The sequence below is a fragment of the Dendropsophus ebraccatus genome, chromosome 9, assembly GCF_027789765.1.
Source record: "Dendropsophus ebraccatus isolate aDenEbr1 chromosome 9, aDenEbr1.pat, whole genome shotgun sequence".
NCBI lineage: Eukaryota > Metazoa > Chordata > Amphibia > Anura > Hylidae > Dendropsophus > Dendropsophus ebraccatus.
The window spans coordinates 120,193,742-120,216,075 of NC_091462.1; the positions used below are offsets into that span (position 1 = coordinate 120,193,742).

Here is a 22,334-nt window from a genome sequence, read left to right on the forward strand (position 1 = left end):
GGGTAATGGTTAGTATGTATAGGGGTAATGTATAGTATGTATAGGGGCAATGATTAGTATGTATAGGGGTAATGATAAGTATGTATAGGGGTAATGATTAGTATGTATAGGGGCAATGTATAAGGGTAATGATCAGTATGTATAGGGGTAATGTATAAGGGTAATGTATAGTATGTATAGGGGTAATGTATAAGGGTAATGTATAGTATGTATAGGGGCAATGATCAGTATGTATAGGGGTAATGTATAGGGGTAATGATTAGTATGTATAGGGGTAATGTATAGTATGTATAGGGGTAATGATTAGTATGTATAGGGGTAATGTATAAGGGTAATGATCAGTATGTATAGGGGTAATGATCAGTATGTATAGGGGTAATGATTAGTATGTATAGGGGCAATGATTAGTATGTATAGGGGTGATGTATATTGTCATACAGTATGGAGGTCCCTCCAGTAGACATCGGGTACGGGACCTCCATTTCCTGTCACAGAATCGGGGCGGGGTCTCCTCTGTCATACATATTCGCGGCGGGTTCTTCCACTCCTGTTACAGATGCGGGGGCGGGGTTTTCCTGTCATACATATTTGGGGCGGGCTCTCCTCTGTCATAGATATTTGGGCGGTTTCTTTTCCTGTCATAGATGTGGGGGCGGGGTTTCCTGTCATAGATGTGGGCGGGCCGCTGTATTGTATGAGTCTCTGGTTGGCGTCGCAGCTCTCTTCCCATTGGTTGTCTATCTTTGCTTCCTCTCTTTCCGTGTAGGGCGTGGTTTTTAGTTGCTGGGAAACCTCCGTTTTGCACAGCTTTGGTACAGATAGGCGGAGCTATTCTTCTCATGGGCGGGGTTTTACTTTCGCGCGCCAATCAATCAAGAGGCGGGAAACAATCAACTGAAACGACGAATGAGGGAATGGGCGTGGACTGAGGAGAGGGGGCGTGTCTATCGGCGGCGGGTGAGGGAGTGGGCGGGGCCTTGCACCGCTGTCCTGGAGCGGCCGAGGACTCCGGGAGAGGAGGCCGGAGAGACAACCGAGAGTGCGCCGCTCCTCCCCGAGACCTCCATCAGTAAGAGACCTCCTACCGGGAGAGAACCGAGACCTCTAGCAGTAAGAGACCTCCTACCGGGAGAGAACCGAGACCTCCAGCAGTAAGAGACCTCCTACCGGGAGAGAACCGAGACCTCCAGCAGTAAGAGACCTCCTACCGGGAGAGAACCGAGACCTCCATCAGTAAGAGACCTCCTACCGGGAGAGAACCGAGACCTCCAGCAGTAAGAGACCTCCTACCGGGAGAGAACCGAGACCTCCAGCAGTAAGAGACCTCCTACCGGGAGAGAACCGAGACCTCCAGCAGTAAGAGACCTCCTACCGGGAGAGAACCGAGACCTCCAGCAGTAAGAGACCTCCTACCGGGAGAGAACCGAGACCTCCAGCAGTAAGAGACCTCCTACCGGGAGAGAACCGAGACCTCCAGCAGTAAGAGACCTCCTACCGGGAGAGAACCGAGACCTCCAGCAGTAAGAGACCTCCTACCGGGAGAGAACCGAGACTTCCATCAGTAAGAGACCTCCTACCGGGAGAGAACCGAGACCTCCAGCAGTAAGAGACCTCCTACCGGGAGAGAACCGAGACCTCCAGCAGTAAGAGACCTCCTACCGGGAGAGAACCGAGACCTCCAGCAGTAAGAGACCTCCTACCGGGAGAGAACAGAGTCCTCCAGCAGTAAGAGACCTCCTACCGGGAGAGAACCGAGACCTCCAGCAGTAAGAGACCTCCTACCGGGAGAGAACCGAGACTTCCAGCAGTAAGAGACCTCCTACCGGGAGAGAACCGAGACCTCCAGCAGTAAGAATCCTCCTACCGGGAGAGAACCGAGACCTCCAGCAGTAAGAGACCTCCTACCGGGAGAGAACCGAGACCTCCAGCAGTAAGAGACCTCCTACCGGGAGAGAACCGAGACCTCCAGCAGTAAGAGACATCCTACCGGGAGAAAACCGAGACCTCCTACTGTGAGAGAACCGAGACCTCCATCAGTAAGAGACCTCCTGGGAAATATCCGAGACCTCCATCTGTAAGAGACATCCTACTGCGGGGAGGACCAAGACCTCCAACAGTAAGAGGCCAGGTACCCGGAGATATCTGAGACCTCCATCTATAAGAGACCTATTAGGGGGGGAACCGAGACCTCCATCAGTAAGAGACCTTGTACAGTGAGATATCCTAGACCTCCATCTGTAAGACACATCCTACCGGGAGAGATCCGAGACCTCCATCTGTAACAGATCCCCCACACCGAGACCTTCAAGTATAAGAGCCATCCTCCTGTGAGAGATCCGAGACATTCTATGGGGAGAAATCTGAGACCTCCATATGTAAGAGATCCCCTTACTGAGACCTCCAGGTATAAGAGACATCGTACGGGGAAAGATCTGAGAGCTCCTCACTGAGACCTCAATCTGTAAGAGATATTCTACTGGGAGAGATCTGAGACCTCTATCTATAAACGGCCTCCAGGTATAATGAGACATTGTACTAGGAGAGCACCATCTATAAGAGACATCCTACTGGAAGAGAACCAAGACCTCCATCTTTAAGAGACATCCTACCAGAGGAGAGCCGACACCTTCTGTAAGAGACTTCCTACCAGGACAAAACCGAGACCTCCATCTGTAAGGGACATCCTACCAGTAGAGAACTGAGATATCCTACTGGGAGAAGACTGGGTCCTCAATCTGTAAGAGACATCCTACCGGGAGAACACAGATGTCCATCTGTAAGAGACCACCTCACTGAGACCTCCATGAGTAAGAGACCCCCTCACCGTGACCTCCATCTGTAAGAGACATCCTACCAGGGGAGAACCGAGACCTTCTGTAAGAGACTTCCCATCAGGAGAACACAGAGACCTCCATCTGTAAGAGACATCGTACCAGTAGAAAACCAAGACCTCCATTTGTAATAGACATCCTACTGGGAAAGCCCTCCTCCTCAACCCTCACTGAGGCCTCCATCCTTCTTGAAGAAGACACCTGTTATAGGATTGATGACAGCTGATCTTAGAGAGCGTTTTCTGTGATAGGACCCTCTGAGGTGGGCATAGGTGATGCCAGGACTGTGCGAGGTGCGGCTGGATTGGATTGATCTGGGCAGAAGGTGACGGAGGGGTGAGGGGGTTGACAGAGTTCAGAGACCGAGATAGTTGTTAGGTGTGGAGAGACCTCTGGGGTGTTGTGTGAGATTAGCTGCGGAGAGATCTCCTTGGTCAGGTGGCGTGTGAGATTAGGAGCGGAGAGACCTCCCGGGTCATGTGACGTGTAGGATTAGGAGCGGAGAGACCTCCTTAGTCAGGTGGCCTGTGGGATTAGGAGCGGAGAGACCTCCTGGGTCAGGTGACGTGTGGGATTAGGAGCGAAGAGACCTCCAGGGTCAGGTGACGTGTGGGATTAGGAGCGGAGAGACCTCCCGGGTCAGGCGACGTGTGGGATTAGGAGCAGAGAGACCTCCCGGGTCAGGCGACGTGTGGGATTAGGAGCAGAGAGACCTCCCGGGTCAGGCGACGTGTGGGATTAGGAGCAGAGAGACCTCCTGGGTCAGGTGACGTGTGGGATTAGGATCTGACACTCCCCCTGTCACCTGGGATCTCCAGAGACGCCCTCTGGCCAGTTCCTACTGCTGTCTAGACTTGCTGCTATGCTCCATGCGGGCCCCAAAGAGCTGTCCAGGAGGGGCCCGGTGTGCGGCTGATTTCTATGAGAGGAAGGCACTGTGTGAGCTTATGGCATTCTTAAGTGGCCCCCGGCTCCTGGACTGGGCCAGTTCCCCCCCGCACCTGCAGTTCAACAAGTTTGTACTAACGGGCTACCGGCCAGTGGCCAGCGGAGCAGAGTGTGTACGGAGCCTCTTCTACCTACACAACGAGCTGGGCAACATCTACACCCACGGTGAGGACTGTGTATGCTACTGTACTGTACATATCCCACCACACTGCATGTATCTTCCACCACACTGCATGTATCCCCCCCCACCACACTGCATGTATCCCCCTGTACTGTACATATCCCACCACACTGCATGTATCCCCCCCTGTACTGTACATATCCCACCACACTGCATGTATCCCCCACCATACTGTACATATCCCACCACACTGCATGTATCCCCCTGTACTGTACATATCCCACCACACTGCATGTATCCCCCACCATACTGTACATATCCCACCACACTGCATGTATCCCCCCTGTACTATACATATCCCACCACACTGCATGTATCCTCCCTGTACTGTACATATCCCACCACACTGCATGTATCCCCCCATACTGTACATATCCCACCACACTGCATGTATCCCCCACCATACTGTACATATCCCACCACACTGCATGTATCCCCCACCACACTGCATGTATCCCCCACCATACTGCATGTATCCCCCACCACACTGCATGTATCCCCCACCATACTGTACATATCCCACCACACTGCATGTATCCTCCACCATACTGTACATATCCCACCACACTGCATGTATCCCCCCCGTACTATACATATCCCACCACACTGCATGTATCCTCCCTGTACTGTACATTTCCCACCACACTGCATGTATCCCCCCATACTGTACATATCCCACCACACTGCATGTATCCCCCACCATACTGTACATATCCCACCACACTGCATGTATCCCCCACCACACTGCATGTATCCCACACCATACTGCATGTATCCCCCACCATACTGTACATATCCCACCACACTGCATGTATCCCCCACCATACTGTACATATCCCACCACACTGCATGTATCCCCCCTGTACTGTACATATCCCACCACACTGCATGTATCCCCCCCTGTACTGTACATATCCCACCACACTGCATGTATCCCCCCTGTACTGTACATATCCCACCACACTTCATGTATCCCCTGTACATATCCCACCACACTGCATGTATCCCCCCTGTACTGTACATATCCCACCACACTGCATGTATCCCCCCCTGTACTGTACATATCCCACCACACTGCATGTATCCCACTGTACTGTACATATCCCACCACACTGCATGTATCCCCCTGTACTATACATATCCCACCACACTGCATGTATCCCCCTGTACTATGCATATCCCACCACACTGCATGTATCCCCCTGTACTATACATATCCCACCACACTGCATGTATCCCCCCCCTGTACTGTACATATCCCACCACAATGCATGTATCCCCCTGTACTATACATATCCCACCACACTGCATGTATCCCCCTTGTACTGTACATATCCCACCACACTGCATGTATCCTCCCTGTACTGTACATAACCCACCACACTGCATGTATCCCCCCTGTACTGTACATATCCCACCACACTGCATGTATCCCCCCCATACTGTACATATCCCACCACACTGCATGTATCCCCCTGTACATAACCCACCACACTGCATGTATCCCCCCTGTACTGTACATATCCCACCACACTGCATGTATCCCCCCCATACTGTACATATCCCACCACACTGCATGTATCCCACTGTACTGTACATATCCCACCACACTGCATGTATCCCCCTGTACTGTACATATCCCACCACACTGCATGTATCCCCCTGTATTGTACATATCCCACCACACTGCATGTATCCCCCCTGTACATATCCCACCACACTGCATGTATCCTCCCTGTACTGTACATATCCCACCACACTGCATGTATCCCCCCTCTACACATCCCACCACACTGCATGTATCCTCCCTGTACTGTACATATCCCACCACACTGCATGTATCCTCCCTGTACTGTACATATCCCACCACACTGCATGTATCCCCCCTGTACTGTACATATCCCACCACACTGCATGTATCCCACTGTACTGTACATATCCCACCACACTGCATGTATCCCCCCTCTACATATCCCACCACACTGCATGTATCCCCCTGTACTATGCATATCCCACCACACTGCATGTATCCCCCTGTACTATACATATCCCACCACACTGCATGTATCCCCCCCTGTACTGTACATATCCCACCACAATGCATGTATCCCCCTGTACTATACATATCCCACCACACTGCATGTATCCCCCTTGTACTGTACATATCCCACCACACTGCATGTATCCTCCCTGTACTGTACATAACCCACCACACTGCATGTATCCCCCCTGTACTGTACATATCCCACCACACTGCATGTATCCCCCCCCATACTGTACATATCCCACCACACTGCATGTATCCCCCTGTACATAACCCACCACACTGCATGTATCCCCCCTGTACTGTACATATCCCACCACACTGCATGTATCCCCCTGTACTGTACATATCCCACCACACTGCATGTATCCCCCTTGTACTGTACATATCCCACCACACTGCATGTATCCTCCCTGTACTGTACATAACCCACCACACTGCATGTATCCCCCCTGTACTGTACATATCCCACCACACTGCATGTATCCCCCCCGTACTGTACATATCCCACCACACTGCATGTATCCCCCTGTACATAACCCACCACACTGCATGTATCCCCCCTGTACTGTACATATCCCACCACACTGCATGTATCCCCCTGTACTGTACATATCCCACCACACTGCATGTATCCGCCTGTACTGTACATATCCCACCACACTGCATGTATCCCCCCCATACTGTACATATCCCACCACACTGCATGTATCCCCCTTGTACTGTACATATCCCACCACACTGCATGTATCCCCTCTGTACTGTACATATCCCACCACACTGCATGTATCCCCCCTGTACTGTACATATCCCACCACACTGCATGTATCCTCCCTGTACTGTACATATCCCACCACACTGCATGTATCCTCCCTGTACTGTACATATCCCACCACACTGCATGTATCCTCCCTGTACTGTACATATCCCACCACACTGCGTGTATCCCCCCCCTGTACTGTACATATCCCACCACACTGCATGTATCCCCCCCCCGTACTGTACATATCCCACCACACTGCATGTATCCCTCCTGTACTGTACATATCCCACCACACTGCATGTATCCCCCCCATACTGTACATATCCCACCACACTGCATGTATCCCCCCCCCTATACTGTACATATCCCACCACACTGCATGTATCTCCTCTCCCCCATACTGTACATATCCCACCACACTGCATGTATCCCACCCGTACTGTACATATCCCACCACACTGCATGTATCTCCTCTCCCCCATACTGTACATATCCCACCACACTGCATGTATCCCCCACCATACTGTACATATCCCACCACACTGCATGTATCCCCCCTGTACTGTACATATCCCACCACACTGCATGTATCCCCCCTGTACTGTACATATCCCACCACACTGCATGTATCCCCATTGTACTGTACATATCCCACCACACTGCATGTATCCCCCCTATACTGTACATATCCCACCACACTGCATGTATCTCCTCTCCCCCATACTGTACATATCCCACCACACTGCATGTATCCCCCCCTGTACTGTACATATCCCACCACACTGCATGTATCCCCCCCGTACTGTACATATCCCACCACACTGCATGTATCTCCCCTCCCCCATACTGTACATATCCCACCACACTGCATGTATCTCCCCTCCCCCATACTGTACATATCCCACCACACTGCATGTATCCCCCCCATACTGTACATATCCCACCACACTGCATGTATCTCCTCTCCCCCATACTGTACATATCCCACCACACTGCATGTATCCCCCCCCCTGTACTGTACATATCCCACCACACTGCATGTATCCCCCCTCTACATATCCCACCACACTGCATGTATCCTCCTGTACTGTACATATCCCACCACACTGCATGTATCCCCCCCTGTACTGTACATATCCCACCACACTGCATGTATCCCCCCCGTACTGTACATATCCCACCACACTGCATGTATCTCCCCTCCCCCATACTGTACATATCCCACCACACTGCATGTATCTCCTCTCCCCCATACTGTACATATCCCACCACACTGCATGTATCTCCCCCATACTGTACATATCCCACCACACTGCATGTATCTTTCCTCCCCCATACTGTACATATCCCACCACACTGCATGTATCCCCCCCGTACTGTACATATCCCACCACACTGCATGTATCTCCCCTCCCCCGTACTGTACATATCCCACCACACTGCATGTATCCCCCCGTACTGTACATATCCCCCCCCATACTGTACATATCCCACCACACTGCATGTATCCCCCCCATACTGTACATATCCCACCACACTGCATGTATCTCCTCTCCCCCATACTGTACATATCCCACCACACTGCATGTATCTCCCCTCCCCCGTACTGTACATATCCCACCACACTGCATGTATCCCCCCCGTACTGTACATATCCCACCACACTGCATGTATCTCCCCTCCCCCATACTGTACATATCCCACCACACTGCATGTATCTCCCCTCCCCCATACTGTACATATCCCACCACACTGCATGTATCTCCCCTCCCCCATACTGTACATATCCCACCACACTGCATGTATCTCCTCTCCCCCATACTGTACATATCCCACCACACTGCATGTATCCCCCCCGTACTGTACATATCCCACCACACTGGATGTATCCCCCCCATACTGTACATATCCCACCACACTGCATGTATCCCCCCCATACTGTACATATCCCACCACACTGCATGTATCTCCTCTCCCCCATACTGTACATATCCCACCACACTGCATGTATCTCCCCTCCCCCGTACTGTACATATCCCACCACACTGCATGTATCCCCCCCGTACTGTACATATCCCACCACACTGCATGTATCTCCCCTCCCCCATACTGTACATATCCCACCACACTGCATGTATCTCCCCTCCCCCATACTGTACATATCCCACCACACTGCATGTATCTCCCCTCCCCCATACTGTACATATCCCACCACACTGCATGTATCTCCTCTTCCCCATACTGTAAATATCCCACCACACTGCATGTATCCCCCCCGTACTGTACATATCCCACCACACTGCATGTATCCCCCCCGTACTGTACATATCCCACCACACTGCATGTATCCCCCCGTACTGTACATATCCCACCACACTGCATGTATCTCCTCTCCCCCATACTGTACATATCCCACCACACTGCATGTATCTCCCCTCCCCCGTACTGTACATATCCCACCACACTGCATGTATCCCCCCGTACTGTACATATCCCACCACACTGCATGTATCTCCCCTACCCCATACTGTACATATCCCACCACACTGCATGTATCTCCCCTCCCCCATACTGTACATATCCCACCACACTGCATGTATCTCCCCTCCCCCATACTGTACATATCCCACCACACTGCATGTATCTCCCCTCCCCCATACTGTACATATCCCACCACACTGCATGTATCCCCCCCCATACTGTACATATCCCACCACACTGCATGTATCCCCCCCCATACTGTACATATCCCACCACACTGCATGTATCTCCTCTCCCCCATACTGTACATATCCCACCACACTGCATGTATCTCCTCTCCCACATACTGTACATATCCCACCACACTGCATGTACCCCCCCCGTACTGTACATATCCCACCACACTGCATGTATCCCCCCCCATACTGTACATATCCCACCACACTGCATGTATCCCCCCCGTACTGTACATATCCCACCACACTGCATGTATCCCCCCCCATACTGTACATATCCCACCACACTGCATGTATCCCCCCATACTGTACATATCCCACCACACTGCATGTACCTCCTCTCCCCCGTACTGTACATATCCCACCACACTGCATGTATCCCCCCCGTACTGTACATATCCCACCACACTGCATGTATCTCCCCTCCCCCATACTGTACATATCCCACCACACTGCATGTATCCCCCCCATACTGTACATATCCCACCACACTGCATGTATCCCCCCCCATACTGTACATATCCCACCACACTGCATGTATCTCCTCTCCCCCATACTGTACATATCCCACCACACTGCATGTATCTCCCCTCCCCCGTACTGTACATATCCCACCACACTGCATGTATCCCCCCCGTACTGTACATATCCCACCACACTGCATGTATCCCCCCCGTACTGTACATATCCCACCACACTGCATGTATCTCCCCTCCCCCATACTGTACATATCCCACCACACTGCATGTATCTCCCCTCCCCCATACTGTACATATCCCACCACACTGCATGTATCTCCCCTCCCCCATACTGTACATATCCCACCACACTGCATGTATCTCCTCTCCCCCATACTGTACATATCCCACCACACTGCATGTATCCCCCCCGTACTGTACATATCCCACCACACTGCATGTATCCCCCCCCCATACTGTACATATCCCACCACACTGCATGTATCCCCCCCGTACTGTACATATCCCACCACACTGCATGTATTCCCCCCCATACTGTACATATCCCACCACACTGCATGTATCCCCCCCATACTGTACATATCCCACCACACTGCATGTATCTCCTCTCCCCCGTACTGTACATATCCCACCACACTGCATGTATCCCCCCCGTACTGTACATATCCCACCACACTGCATGTATCTCCCCTCCCCCATACTGTACATATCCCACCACACTGCATGTATCTCCCCTCCCCCATACTGTACATATCCCACCACACTGCATGTATCTCCCCTCCCCCATACTGTACATATCCCACCACACTGCATGTATCTCCTCTCCCCCATACTGTACATATCCCACCACACTGCATGTATCTCCTCTCCCCCATACTGTACATATCCCACCACACTGCATGTATCCCCCCCATACTGTACATATCCCACCACACTGCATGTATCCCCCCCCATACTGTACATATCCCACCACACTGCATGTATCCCCCCCGTACTGTACATATCCCACCACACTGCATGTATCTCCCCTCCCCCATACTGTACATATCCCACCACACTGCATGTATCTCCTCTCCCCCATACTGTACATATCCCACCACACTGCATGTATCTCCCCTCCCCCATACTGTACATATCCCACCACACTGCATGTATCTCCTCTCCCCCATACTGTACATATCCCACCACACTGCATGTATCCCCCCCCATACTGTACATATCCCACCACACTGCATGTATCCCCCCCCCATACTGTACATATCCCACCACACTGCATGTATCCCCCCCGTACTGTACATATCCCACCACACTGCATGTATCCCCCCCGTACTGTACATATCCCACCACACTGCATGTATCCCCCCCCATACTGTACATATCCCACCACACTGCATGTATCCCCCCCGTACTGTACATATCCCACCACACTGCATGTATCTCCCCTCCCCCATACTGTACATATCCCACCACACTGCATGTATCTCCCCTCCCCATACTGTACATATCCCACCACACTGCATGTATCTCCTCTCCCCCATACTGTACATATCCCACCACACTGCATGTATCCCCCCCGTACTGTACATATCCCACCACACTGCATGTATCTCCCCTCCCCCGTACTGTACATATCCCACCACACTGCATGTATCTCCCCTCCCCCGTACTGTACATATCCCACCACACTGCATGTATCTCCTCTCCCCCGTACTGTACATATCCCACCACACTGCATGTATCCCCCCCATACTGTACATATCCCACCACACTGCATGTATCCCCCCCATACTGTACATATCCCACCACACTGCATGTATCCCCCCCCTGTACTGTACATATCCCACCACACTGCATGTATCCCCCCCGTACTGTACATATCCCACCACACTGCATGTATCCCCCCCGTACTGTACATATCCCACCACACTGCATGTATCCCCTCCGTACTGTACATATCCCACCACACTGCATGTATCTCCCCTCCCCCATACTGTACATACACACTGGCTGATTTTTGTGCAATAAATTGTTATATTTTTCATATTTAGGCGATAATTTTCTGGTGCAGGGTTTGGATGTGTGGCAGGGAGTTGTGACTTTTAGTAGCTATGTATCTGTACGTGTACAAGGACCTTTTATCACCAGTGCTTTAATATGGTAATAACACACTGATCCCTGTGAACGGCGACCAGTTCCCAGCGAGTGTGAGGTCAGTGGTGAGTGAAGAGTTTCTGGTTGTGGCATTTCCGCCAGAAGATTCCAGAAGCTTGTAATGACACATGGGTCCATGTAGTCACAGAGACGCCTGCAGCATACATGCCCCGGGGCAGCTACGGAGTCCAGCTGCAGCCAACCGGGGCAGCTTAACAATCTAAAGTCTTTAATAGCTTTGAGGTGAGAGCGAGGAGTCGCCTGTAAGAAGCTCGGAGGACTAATCTCCTTACTAGTGACCTGATTCAGGAGCAGACCCCTCAAAAGGGAACTATGGGAGCCGGGTCCCCTTAACTACACAACAATAGTCGTGTATGTCCAGCATACAGCCGGGGTAGGGGTCTGTGTGTGCGTATGTTATGTATACAGCCAGGTTAAGTGCCTGGCAGGGGTCGGCATGGGTGTGTGTCCATTGTTGGAGGTGTCTGGCAGGGGTCGGCATGGGTGTGTGTCCATTGTTGAAGGTGTCTGGCAGGGGTCACCATGGGTGTGTCCAGTGGTGGAGGTATCTGGCAGGGGTCACCATGGGTGTGTCCAGTGGTGGTGTCTTTCAGGGGTCAGCATGGGTGTGTCCAGTGGTGGAGGTATCTGGCAGGGGTCACCATGGGTGTGTCCAGTGGTGGAGGTGTCTGGCAGGGGTCACCATGGGTGTGTCCAGTGGTGGTGTCTTTCAGGGGTCAGCATGGGTGTGTGTCCATTGTTGGAGGTGTCTGGCAGGGGGTCGGCTGTGACATTCAGGGTGGGTGTGGCTTGGGACTCTTAGTAAAGTCTTGTTAATGTAAATCTCCTAATGTTCTTACACGGCTGCCCTTGGTGTGATGTCACTGCTGACCCCACCGGACAGCGTACACCTTCTCCTAAGAGGATTGAGCCAGGAAGATGGAGAACATTGCTTACTCAGCTGCCCTGTCCCCTTCCCCCAAATCCTGCTGCTAACAGGAGCGCAGCTCTGAGGGAGGTGACACCTGCAGTCTCCGGGGACACAGCCTGCACTGCAGAAAATGGCAGAACCAGGAGCCTTAGCAGAGGCCGAGTACCTGAGTGTCAGCTGCCGGGAACCTCCTTGTGTAAATAATACAGTGATATCAGCTAGAGGGCGCCCTGGACTGTGTATAATACAGTGATATCAGCTAGAGGACGCCCTGGACTGTGTATAATATAGTGATATCAGCTAGAGGGCGCCCTGGACTGTGTATAATATAGTGATATCAGCTAGAGGGCGCCCTGGACTGTGTATAATACAGTATCAGCTAGAGGACGCCCTGGACTGTGTATAATACAGTATCAGCTAGAGGGCGCCCTGGACTGTGTATAATAGTGATATCAGCTAGAGGGCGCCCTGGACTGTGTATAATATAGTGATATCAGCTAGAGGGCGCCCTGGACTGTGTATAATAGTGATATCAGCTAGAGGACGCCCTGGACTGTGTATAATAGTGATATCAGCTAGAGGGCGCCCTGGACTGTGTATAATATAGTGATATCAGCTAGAGGACGCCCTGGACTGTGTATAATATAGTGATATCAGCTAGAGGGCGCCCTGGACTGTGTATAATAGTGATATCAGCTAGAGGGCGCCCTGGACTGTGTATAATACAGTGATATCAGCTAGAGGGCGCCCTGGACTGTGTATAATATAGTGATATCAGCTAGAGGACGCCCTGGACTGTGTATAATAGTGATATCAGCTAGAGGACGCCCTGGACTGTGTATAATAGTGATATCAGCTAGAGGGCGCCCTGGACTGTGTATAATAGTGATATCAGCTAGAGGACGCTCTGGACTGTGTATAATACAGTGATATCAGCTAGAGGACGCCCTGGACTGTGTATAATAGTGATATCAGCTAGAGGACGCCCTGGACTGTGTATAATACAGTAATATCAGCTAGAGGACGCCCTGGACTGTGTATAATATAGTGATATCAGCTAGAGGACGCCCTGGACTGTGTATAATACAGTATCAGCTAGAGGACGCCCTGGACTGTGTATAATAGTGATATCAGCTAGAGGACGCCCTGGACTGTGTATAATACAGTGATATCAGCTAGAGGACGCCCTGGACTGTGTATAATACAGTATCAGCTAGAGGACGCCCTGGACTGTGTATAATATAGTGATATCAGCTAGAGGGCGCCCTGGACTGTGTATAATAGTGATATCAGCTAGAGGGCGCCCTGGACTGTGTATAATATAGTGATATCAGCTAGAGGGTGCCCTGGACTGTGTATAATAGTGATATCAGCTAGAGGGCGCCCTGGACTGTGTATAATATAGTGATATCAGCTAGAGGGCGCCCTGGACTGTGTATAATACAGTGATATCAGCTAGAGGACGCCCTGGACTGTGTATAATACAGTGATATCAGCTAGAGGGCGCCCTGGACTGTGTATAATACAGTGATATCAGCTAGAGGGCGCCCTGGACTGTGTATAATACAGTGATATCAGCTAGAGGGCGCCCTGGACTGTGTATAATATAGTGATATCAGCTAGAGGACGCCCTGGACTGTGTATAATACAGTGATATCAGCTAGAGGACGCCCTGGACTGTGTATAATACAGTGATATCAGCTAGAGGGCGCCCTGGACTGTGTATAATACAGTGATATCAGCTAGAGGACGCCCTGGACTGTGTATAATATAGTGATATCAGCTAGAGGGCGCCCTGAACTGTGTATAATACAGTGATATCAGCTAGAGGACGCCCTGGACTGTGTATAATATAGTGATATCAGCTAGAGGACGCCCTGGACTGTGTATAATATAGTGATATCAGCTAGAGGACGCCCTGGACTGTGTATAATACAGTGATATCGGCTAGAGGGCGCCCTGGACTGTGTATAATACAGTGATATCGGCTAGAGGACGCCCTGGACTGTGTATAATATAGTGATATCGGCTAGAGGGCGCCCTGGACTGTGTATAATAGTGATATCAGCTAGAGGGCGCCCTGGACTGTGTATAATATAGTGATATCAGCTAGAGGGCGCCCTGGACTGTGTATAATATAGTGATATCAGCTAGAGGGCGCCCTGGACTGTGTATAATATAGTGATATCAGCTAGAGGACGCCCTGGACTGTGTATAATACAGTGATATCAGCTAGAGGGCGCCCTGGACTGTGTATAATACAGTGATATCGGCTAGAGGACGCCCTGGACTGTGTATAATATAGTGATATCGGCTAGAGGGCGCCCTGGACTGTGTATAATAGTGATATCAGCTAGAGGGCGCCCTGGACTGTGTATAATAGTGATATCAGCTAGAGGGCGCCCTGGACTGTGTATAATACAGTGATATCAGCTAGAGGGCGCCCTGGACTGTGTATAATACAGTGATATCAGCTAGAGGGCGCCCTGGACTGTGTATAATACAGTGATATCAGCTAGAGGGCGCCCTGGACTGTGTATAATAGTGATATCAGCTAGAGGGCGCCCTGGACTGTGTATAATATAGTGATATCAGCTAGAGGGTGCCCTGGACTGTGTATAATATAGTGATATCAGCTAGAGGGCGCCCTGGACTGTGTATAATATAGTGATATCAGCTAGAGGACGCCCTGGACTGTGTATAATACAGTGATATCAGCTAGAGGACGCCCTGGACTGTGTATAATATAGTGATATCAGCTAGAGGACGCCCTGGACTGTGTATAATATAGTGATATCAGCTAGAGGGCGCCCTGGACTGTGTATAATATAGTGATATCAGCTAGAGGACGCCCTGGACTGTGTATAATATAGTGATATCAGCTAGAGGACGCCCTGGACTGTGTATAATATAGTGATATCAGCTAGAGGACGCCCTGGACTGTGTATAATATAGTGATATCAGCTAGAGGACGCCCTGGACTGTGTATAATACAGTGATATCAGCTAGAGGACGCCCTGGACTGTGTATAATATAGTGATATCAGCTAGAGGACGCCCTGGACTGTGTATAATATAGTGATATCAGCTAGAGGGCGCCCTGGACTGTGTATAATATAGTGATATCAGCTAGAGGGCGCCCTGGACTGTGTATAATACAGTGATATCAGCTAGAGGACGCCCTGGACTGTGTATAATATAGTGATATCAGCTAGAGGGCGCCCTGGACTGTGTATAGTACTATTTTCTTGCCCGGAAATCTGCTGAGAATGAACCCTGAGACATAATAACATGTCTCCTGCCCAGAAGTTTCCTAGGAACAAGTAAAGAGTAAAGGAAGAAGTCTCCTGCCCAGGGATCTGCCAAGACTGAGGGCCGTATTACACACCTCTGCTAGATTGGCGCTCACTTACTGAGCCCATATACAGCTGAATAATCGTACGGCCCTTGTACAATAATAATCTATACATACCTCTCCGCGCTCCCTGATGTCCTGCTAGCTTCACCCAATCACTGGGACAGTGGCCTGTGACTTCAGACACAGCCAGGAGCGGGCAAAGCTAGCAATGCCGCCAGGTATGTATAAGTTTATTCTTTTTTTCTTTGCACGGTTATCAGCTGTCGGCCTTGTTATTACACGTAGCGATGTGCGGTTGGCAGCCAACGATTTTAGGTCAGGACCAAAAGACACTCAGCCAAACCGACCTAATACGGCAGATTATCACTCCATGTAGTAGGGCCTTTAGCCCGTCTCCTGCCGAGACTAAGCACCAAATCAGAGGAAGAAGTTTCCTGCCAGGGAATCTGCCAAGACTCCTTCCTCTGTCTTAGGGCCCTATTCCACAGTAACGATGATCGGCTGGATCGGCCCGATTCGACCAATTATCGTTCGGTGATTGTGATATCTGTAAATAAGGCTGCGGATCAGATGACACGTGATAGGAGTAGTAGTGCTGGAGCCGCTCTGTGATATCTGTAAATAAGGCTGCGGATCAGATGACACATGATAGGAGTAGTAGTGCTGGAGCCGCTCTGTGATATCTGTAAATAAGGCTGCGGATCAGATGACACGTGATAGGAGTAGTAGTGCTGGAGCCGCTCTGTGATATCTGTAAATAAGGCTGCGGATCAGATGACACATGATAGGAGTAGTAGTGCTGGAGCCGCTCTGTGATATCTGTAAATAAGGCTGCGGATCAGATGACACATGATAGGAGTAGTAGTGCTGGAGCTGCTCTGTGATATCTGTAAATAACGCTGCAGATCAGATGACACATGATAGGAGTAGTAGTGCTGGAGCCGCTCTGTGTATTCTGATATCTGTAAATAAGGCTGCGGATCAGATGACACATGATAGGAGTAGTAGTGCTGGAGCTGCTCTGTGATATCTGTAAATAAGGCTGCGGATCAGATGACACATGATAGGAGTAGTAGTGCTGGAGCCGCTCTGTGATATCTGTAAATAACGCTGCAGATCAGATGACACATGATAGGAGTAGTAGTGCTGGAGCCGCTCTGTGATATCTGTAAATAAGGCTGCGGATCAGATGACACGTGATAGGAGTAGTAGTGCTGGAGCCGCTCTGTGATATCTGTAAATAAGGCTGCGGATCAGATGACACGTGATAGGAGTAGTAGTGCTGGAGCCGCTCTGTGATATCTGTAAATAAGGCTGCGGATCAGATGACACGTGATAGGAGTAGTAGTGCTGGAGCCGCTCTGTGATATCTGTAAATAAGGCTGCGGATCAGATGACACGTGATAGGAGTAGTAGTGCTGGAGCCGCTCTGTGATATCTGTAAATAAGGCTGCGGATCAGATGACACGTGATAGGAGTAGTAGTGCTGGAGCCGCTCTGTGATATCTGTAAATAAGGCTGCGGATCAGATGACACATGATAGGAGTAGTAGTGCTGGAGCCGCTCTGTGATATCTGTAAATAAGGCTGCGGATCAGATGACACATGATAGGAGTAGTAGTGCTGGAGCCGCTCTGTGATATCTGTAAATAAGGCTGCGGATCAGATGACACGTGATAGGAGTAGTAGTGCTGGAGCCGCTCTGTGTATTCTGATATCTGTAAATAAGGCTGCGGATCAGATGACACGTGATAGGAGTAGTAGTGCTGGAGCCGCTCCGTGTTCTGTGATATCTGTAAATAAGGCTGCGGATCAGATGACACATGATAGGAGTAGTAGTGCTGGAGCCGCTCTGTGTATTCTGATATCTGTAAATAAGGCTGCGGATCAGATGACACGTGATAGGAGTAGTAGTGCTGGAGCCGCTCCGTGTTCTGTGATATCTGTAAATAAGGCTGCGGATCAGATGACACGTGATAGGAGTAGTAGTGCTGGAGCCGCTCCGTGTTCTGTGATATCTGTAAATAAGGCTGCGGATCAGATGACACGTGATAGGAGTAGTAGTGCTGGAGCCGCTCTGTGATATCTGTAAATAAGGCTGCGGATCAGATGACACATGATAGGAGTAGTAGTGCTGGAGCCGCTCTGTGTATTCTGATATCTGTAAATAACGCTGCAGATCAGATGACACGTGATAGGAGTAGTAGTGCTGGAGCCGCTCCGTGTTCTGTGATATCTGTAAATAAGGCTGCGGATCAGATGACACGTGATAGGAGTAGTAGTGCTGGAGCCGCTCTGTGATATCTGTAAATAAGGCTGCGGATCAGATGACACGTGATAGGAGTAGTAGTGCTGGAGCTGCTCTGTGTACTGTGATATCTGTAAATAAGGCTGCGGATCAGATGACACGTGATAGGAGTAGTAGTGCTGGAGCCGCTCCGTGTTCTGTGATATCTGTAAATAAGGCTGCGGATCAGATGACACGTGATAGGAGTAGTAGTGCTGGAGCCGCTCTGTGTATTCTGATATCTGTAAATAACGCTGCAGATCAGATGACACGTGATAGGAGTAGTAGTGCTGGAGCTGCTCCGTGTTCTGTGATATCTGTAAATAAGGCTGCGGATCAGATGACACGTGATAGGAGTAGTAGTGCTGGAGCCGCTCCGTGTTCTGTGATATCTGTAAATAAGGCTGCGGATCAGATGACACGTGATAGCAGACGCACACTTAGCAGGATCATGTTGGACGCGGCTCGGGCTGCTCACATGTCAGCTGTAGTCTTGACAGGTGGGTTTGGATGCAGGTTGGCGACTGTGTGTAACCAGGACATGTCTTTTCTCTTTCAGGGATCCCGCTTCTCGGCTTCCTCTTCCTGCTCCCTCTCCAGATCCCGTGGCGTCATCTATCTGTTCCTTGGCTCGGTGTGGTCCATTACCTGGCCTGTGTCAGTCCCCAGCTGGGCAGCGTGCTATATCATCTCTTCATGAACCACCATGGCGGGGCACCAGTCTACCACAAGCTCCTCACTCTTGACATGTGCGGCATCTGTCTCGTCAATACTTTGGGTAAGTGTCTTGTGTTTGGCCGCAGTAGATTTGCTTTGGAGAGGTCCATCAGTACTGATCGCTCATCTCTCTCCCCCCACAGGTGCTCTCCCGATCATCTACTGCACCCTCCTGTGCCATCCCTACACGCGGAGCCTGGCCCTCCTGGCATACACTGGCTTGTCTAGTTATGTGATTTTCTGCGCGGTCAGTGCTCACAGTAATGTCAGCCGCCTCTGCTCCTTTGCCTGGCAGGCCGCCTTCCGCTTTTTCTTCTTCTATCTGCGCTGGGCAGGCCTGGGCTCTGGCCATCCATCCTCACTACGCTGCTACCTCCTTATGGATAGCCTGGCCCTCCTTGGAGGCATTATAAACATTTCCCGCCTTCCTGAACGTTTACGGCCTGGAAACTTTGACTACTGGTGCAACAGTCACCAGATTATGCACGTCCTGGTAGTGATCAGCATCCTATACTTGCACTGGGGTGTAACCTCTGACCTCATATGGATAAGCAGTTATCCGTGCCCACTGGAGTGAAGCACTGACCTCCACCATGGTTTACTCGAACAGGAGACGACGATGTAGCCAGATACAGGTGCAACCAGCAACCCCACACTTGAAATAGAACTTTAACCTAGATGTATTTAATAAGATTGTGACGGTATTTATTACTACTGTAAGGACCATATCAGTATTACGCCTCAGACAGGCTGGAGATCCCCGCTCTGTCATACAATACTGATGACACATGGCTACAGCCTCCTCCATCTATGGTCTCTTACATGCATATGCTCCAGTCACAGGCAGGGGGCAGTATATACACAACATGTTAGACAGTGTTAAAGGGGGTCACTCAGCACCCCCTAATTCAGGGACAGTCAGACACCGAGATCAGGCGATGGCCATGAGGACCCTCAGTGTCCATACTGATCATTCCTCTGTTAGATTCCCGTCATCAGCTTCCTGACAGAAGCCCCTAGCATCAGACCAGCCTGTAGTTCCCTTGTGAGCCCAGGAGGAATAGTTGCCTTATGCCTCTTCTAGATTCAGGAGCCTTTAGCTGCTCCTCCTGGGGTGGCTGGAGCATACACACAGGGCTTTGCACGAGGCCAGTATTACTAATGCAATAATAAACCAATGAAAACTGGATTGTGTGCCATAAATCTATAGAGCCTCACAAAAGCATGGAGGCCAGGCGTGCGGTCACTCAGACACAGAAGAGAATAGTGCTTACTCAGGTACAGAGTCACTGACACAGAAGAGACGTGCTTACTCAGGTACAGAGTCACTCAGACACAGAAGAGAATAGTGCTTACTCAGGTACAGAGTCACTGACACAGAAGAGACGTGCTTACTCAGGTACAGAGTCACTGACACAGAAGAGAATAGTGCTTACTCAGGTACAGAGTCACTGACACAGAAGAGACGTGCTTACTCAGGTACGGAGTCACTCTGACACAGAAGAGACGTGCTTACTCAGGTACAGAGTCACTGACACAGAAGAGACGTGCTTACTCAGGTACGGAGTCACTGACACAGAAGAGACGTGCTTACTCAGGTACAGAGTCACTGACACAGAAGAGAATAGTGCTTACTCAGGTACGGAGTCACTGACACAGAAGAGACGTGCTTACTCAGGTACAGAGTCACTGACACAGAAGAGACGTGCTTACTCAGGTACAGAGTCACTGACACAGAAGAGAATAGTGCTTACTCAGGTACAGAGTCACTGACACAGAAGAGACGTGCTTACTCAGGTACAGAGTCACTGACACAGAAGAGACGTGCTTACTCAGGTACAGAGTCACTCTGACACAGAAGAGACGTGCTTACTCAGGTACGGAGTCACTGACACAGAAGAGACGTGCTTACTCAGGTACGGAGTCACTGACACAGAAGAGACGTGCTTACTCAGGTACAGAGTCACTGACACAGAAGAGAATAGTGCTTACTCAGGTACAGAGTCACTGACACAGAAGAGACGTGCTTACTCAGGTACAGAGTCACTGACACAGAAGAGACGTGCTTACTCAGGTACGGAGTCACTGACACAGAAGAGACGTGCTTACTCAGGTACAGAGTCACTCTGACACAGAAGAGACGTGCTTACTCAGGTACGGAGTCACTCTGACACAGAAGAGACGTGCTTACTCAGGTACAGAGTCACTGACACAGAAGAGACGTGCTTACTCAGGTACGGAGTCACTCTGACACAGAAGAGACGTGCTTACTCAGGTACAGAGTCACTGACACAGAAGAGACGTGCTTACTCAGGTACGGAGTCACTGACACAGAAGAGACGTGCTTACTCAGGTACAGAGTCACTGACACAGAAGAGACGTGCTTACTCAGGTACAGAGTCACTGACACAGAAGAGAATAGTGCTTACTCAGGTACAGAGTCACTGACACAGAAGAGACGTGCTTACTCAGGTACAGAGTCACTGACACAGAAGAGAATAGTGCTTACTCAGGTACGGAGTCACTGACACAGAAGAGACGTGCTTACTCAGGTACGGAGTCACTGACACAGAAGAGACGTGCTTACTCAGGTACAGAGTCACTGACACAGAAGAGAATAGTGCTTACTCAGGTACAGAGTCACTGACACAGAAGAGACGTGCTTACTCAGGTACAGAGTCACTGACACAGAAGAGACGTGCTTACTCAGGTACAGAGTCACTGACACAGAAGAGAATAGTGCTTACTCAGGTACAGAGTCACTGACACAGAAGAGACGTGCTTACTCAGGTACAGAGTCACTGACACAGAAGAGACGTGCTTACTCAGGTACAGAGTCACTGACACAGAAGACAATAGTGCTTACTCAGGTACGGAGTCACTGACACAGAAGAGACGTGCTTACTCAGGTACAGAGTCACTGACACAG

At 50.4% G+C, this 22,334-nt stretch overlaps 1 protein-coding gene across 2 annotated transcripts; it reads left to right on the forward strand.

The window, feature by feature from the left end:
• Positions 1 to 934: 934 nt before the first annotated feature.
• PAQR4 (progestin and adipoQ receptor family member 4) lies at positions 935 to 20,592 on the forward strand. 2 transcript variants are annotated; one of them, XM_069984743.1, is made up of 3 exons: positions 935 to 3,944; positions 19,248 to 19,466; positions 19,549 to 20,592. In XM_069984743.1, exons 1-3 carry the CDS (start codon positions 3,701 to 3,703, stop codon positions 19,980 to 19,982), a joined length of 897 nt encoding a protein of 298 aa, XP_069840844.1. In that variant the 5' UTR covers positions 935 to 3,700; the 3' UTR covers positions 19,983 to 20,592. The 2 variants fall into 2 exon arrangements, with proteins under 2 accessions (XP_069840844.1, XP_069840845.1); XM_069984744.1 differs by lacking the exon at positions 935 to 3,944 and adding an exon at positions 16,570 to 16,620.
• Positions 20,593 to 22,334: the final 1,742 nt, after the last annotated feature.

Bases quoted from the DNA above. Each gene is read 5' to 3' on its own strand.
- PAQR4 (XM_069984743.1), top strand. From the start codon at position 3,701: ATGCGGGCCCCAAAGAGCTGTCCAGGAGGGGCCCGGTGTGCGGCTGAT. The intron at 3,945-19,247 runs GTGAGGACTGTG...TTTCTCTTTCAG, and splicing joins GGGCAACATCTACACCCACG to GGATCCCGCTTCTCGGCTTC. The intron at 19,467-19,548 runs GTAAGTGTCTTG...CTCCCCCCACAG, and splicing joins CTGTCTCGTCAATACTTTGG to GTGCTCTCCCGATCATCTAC.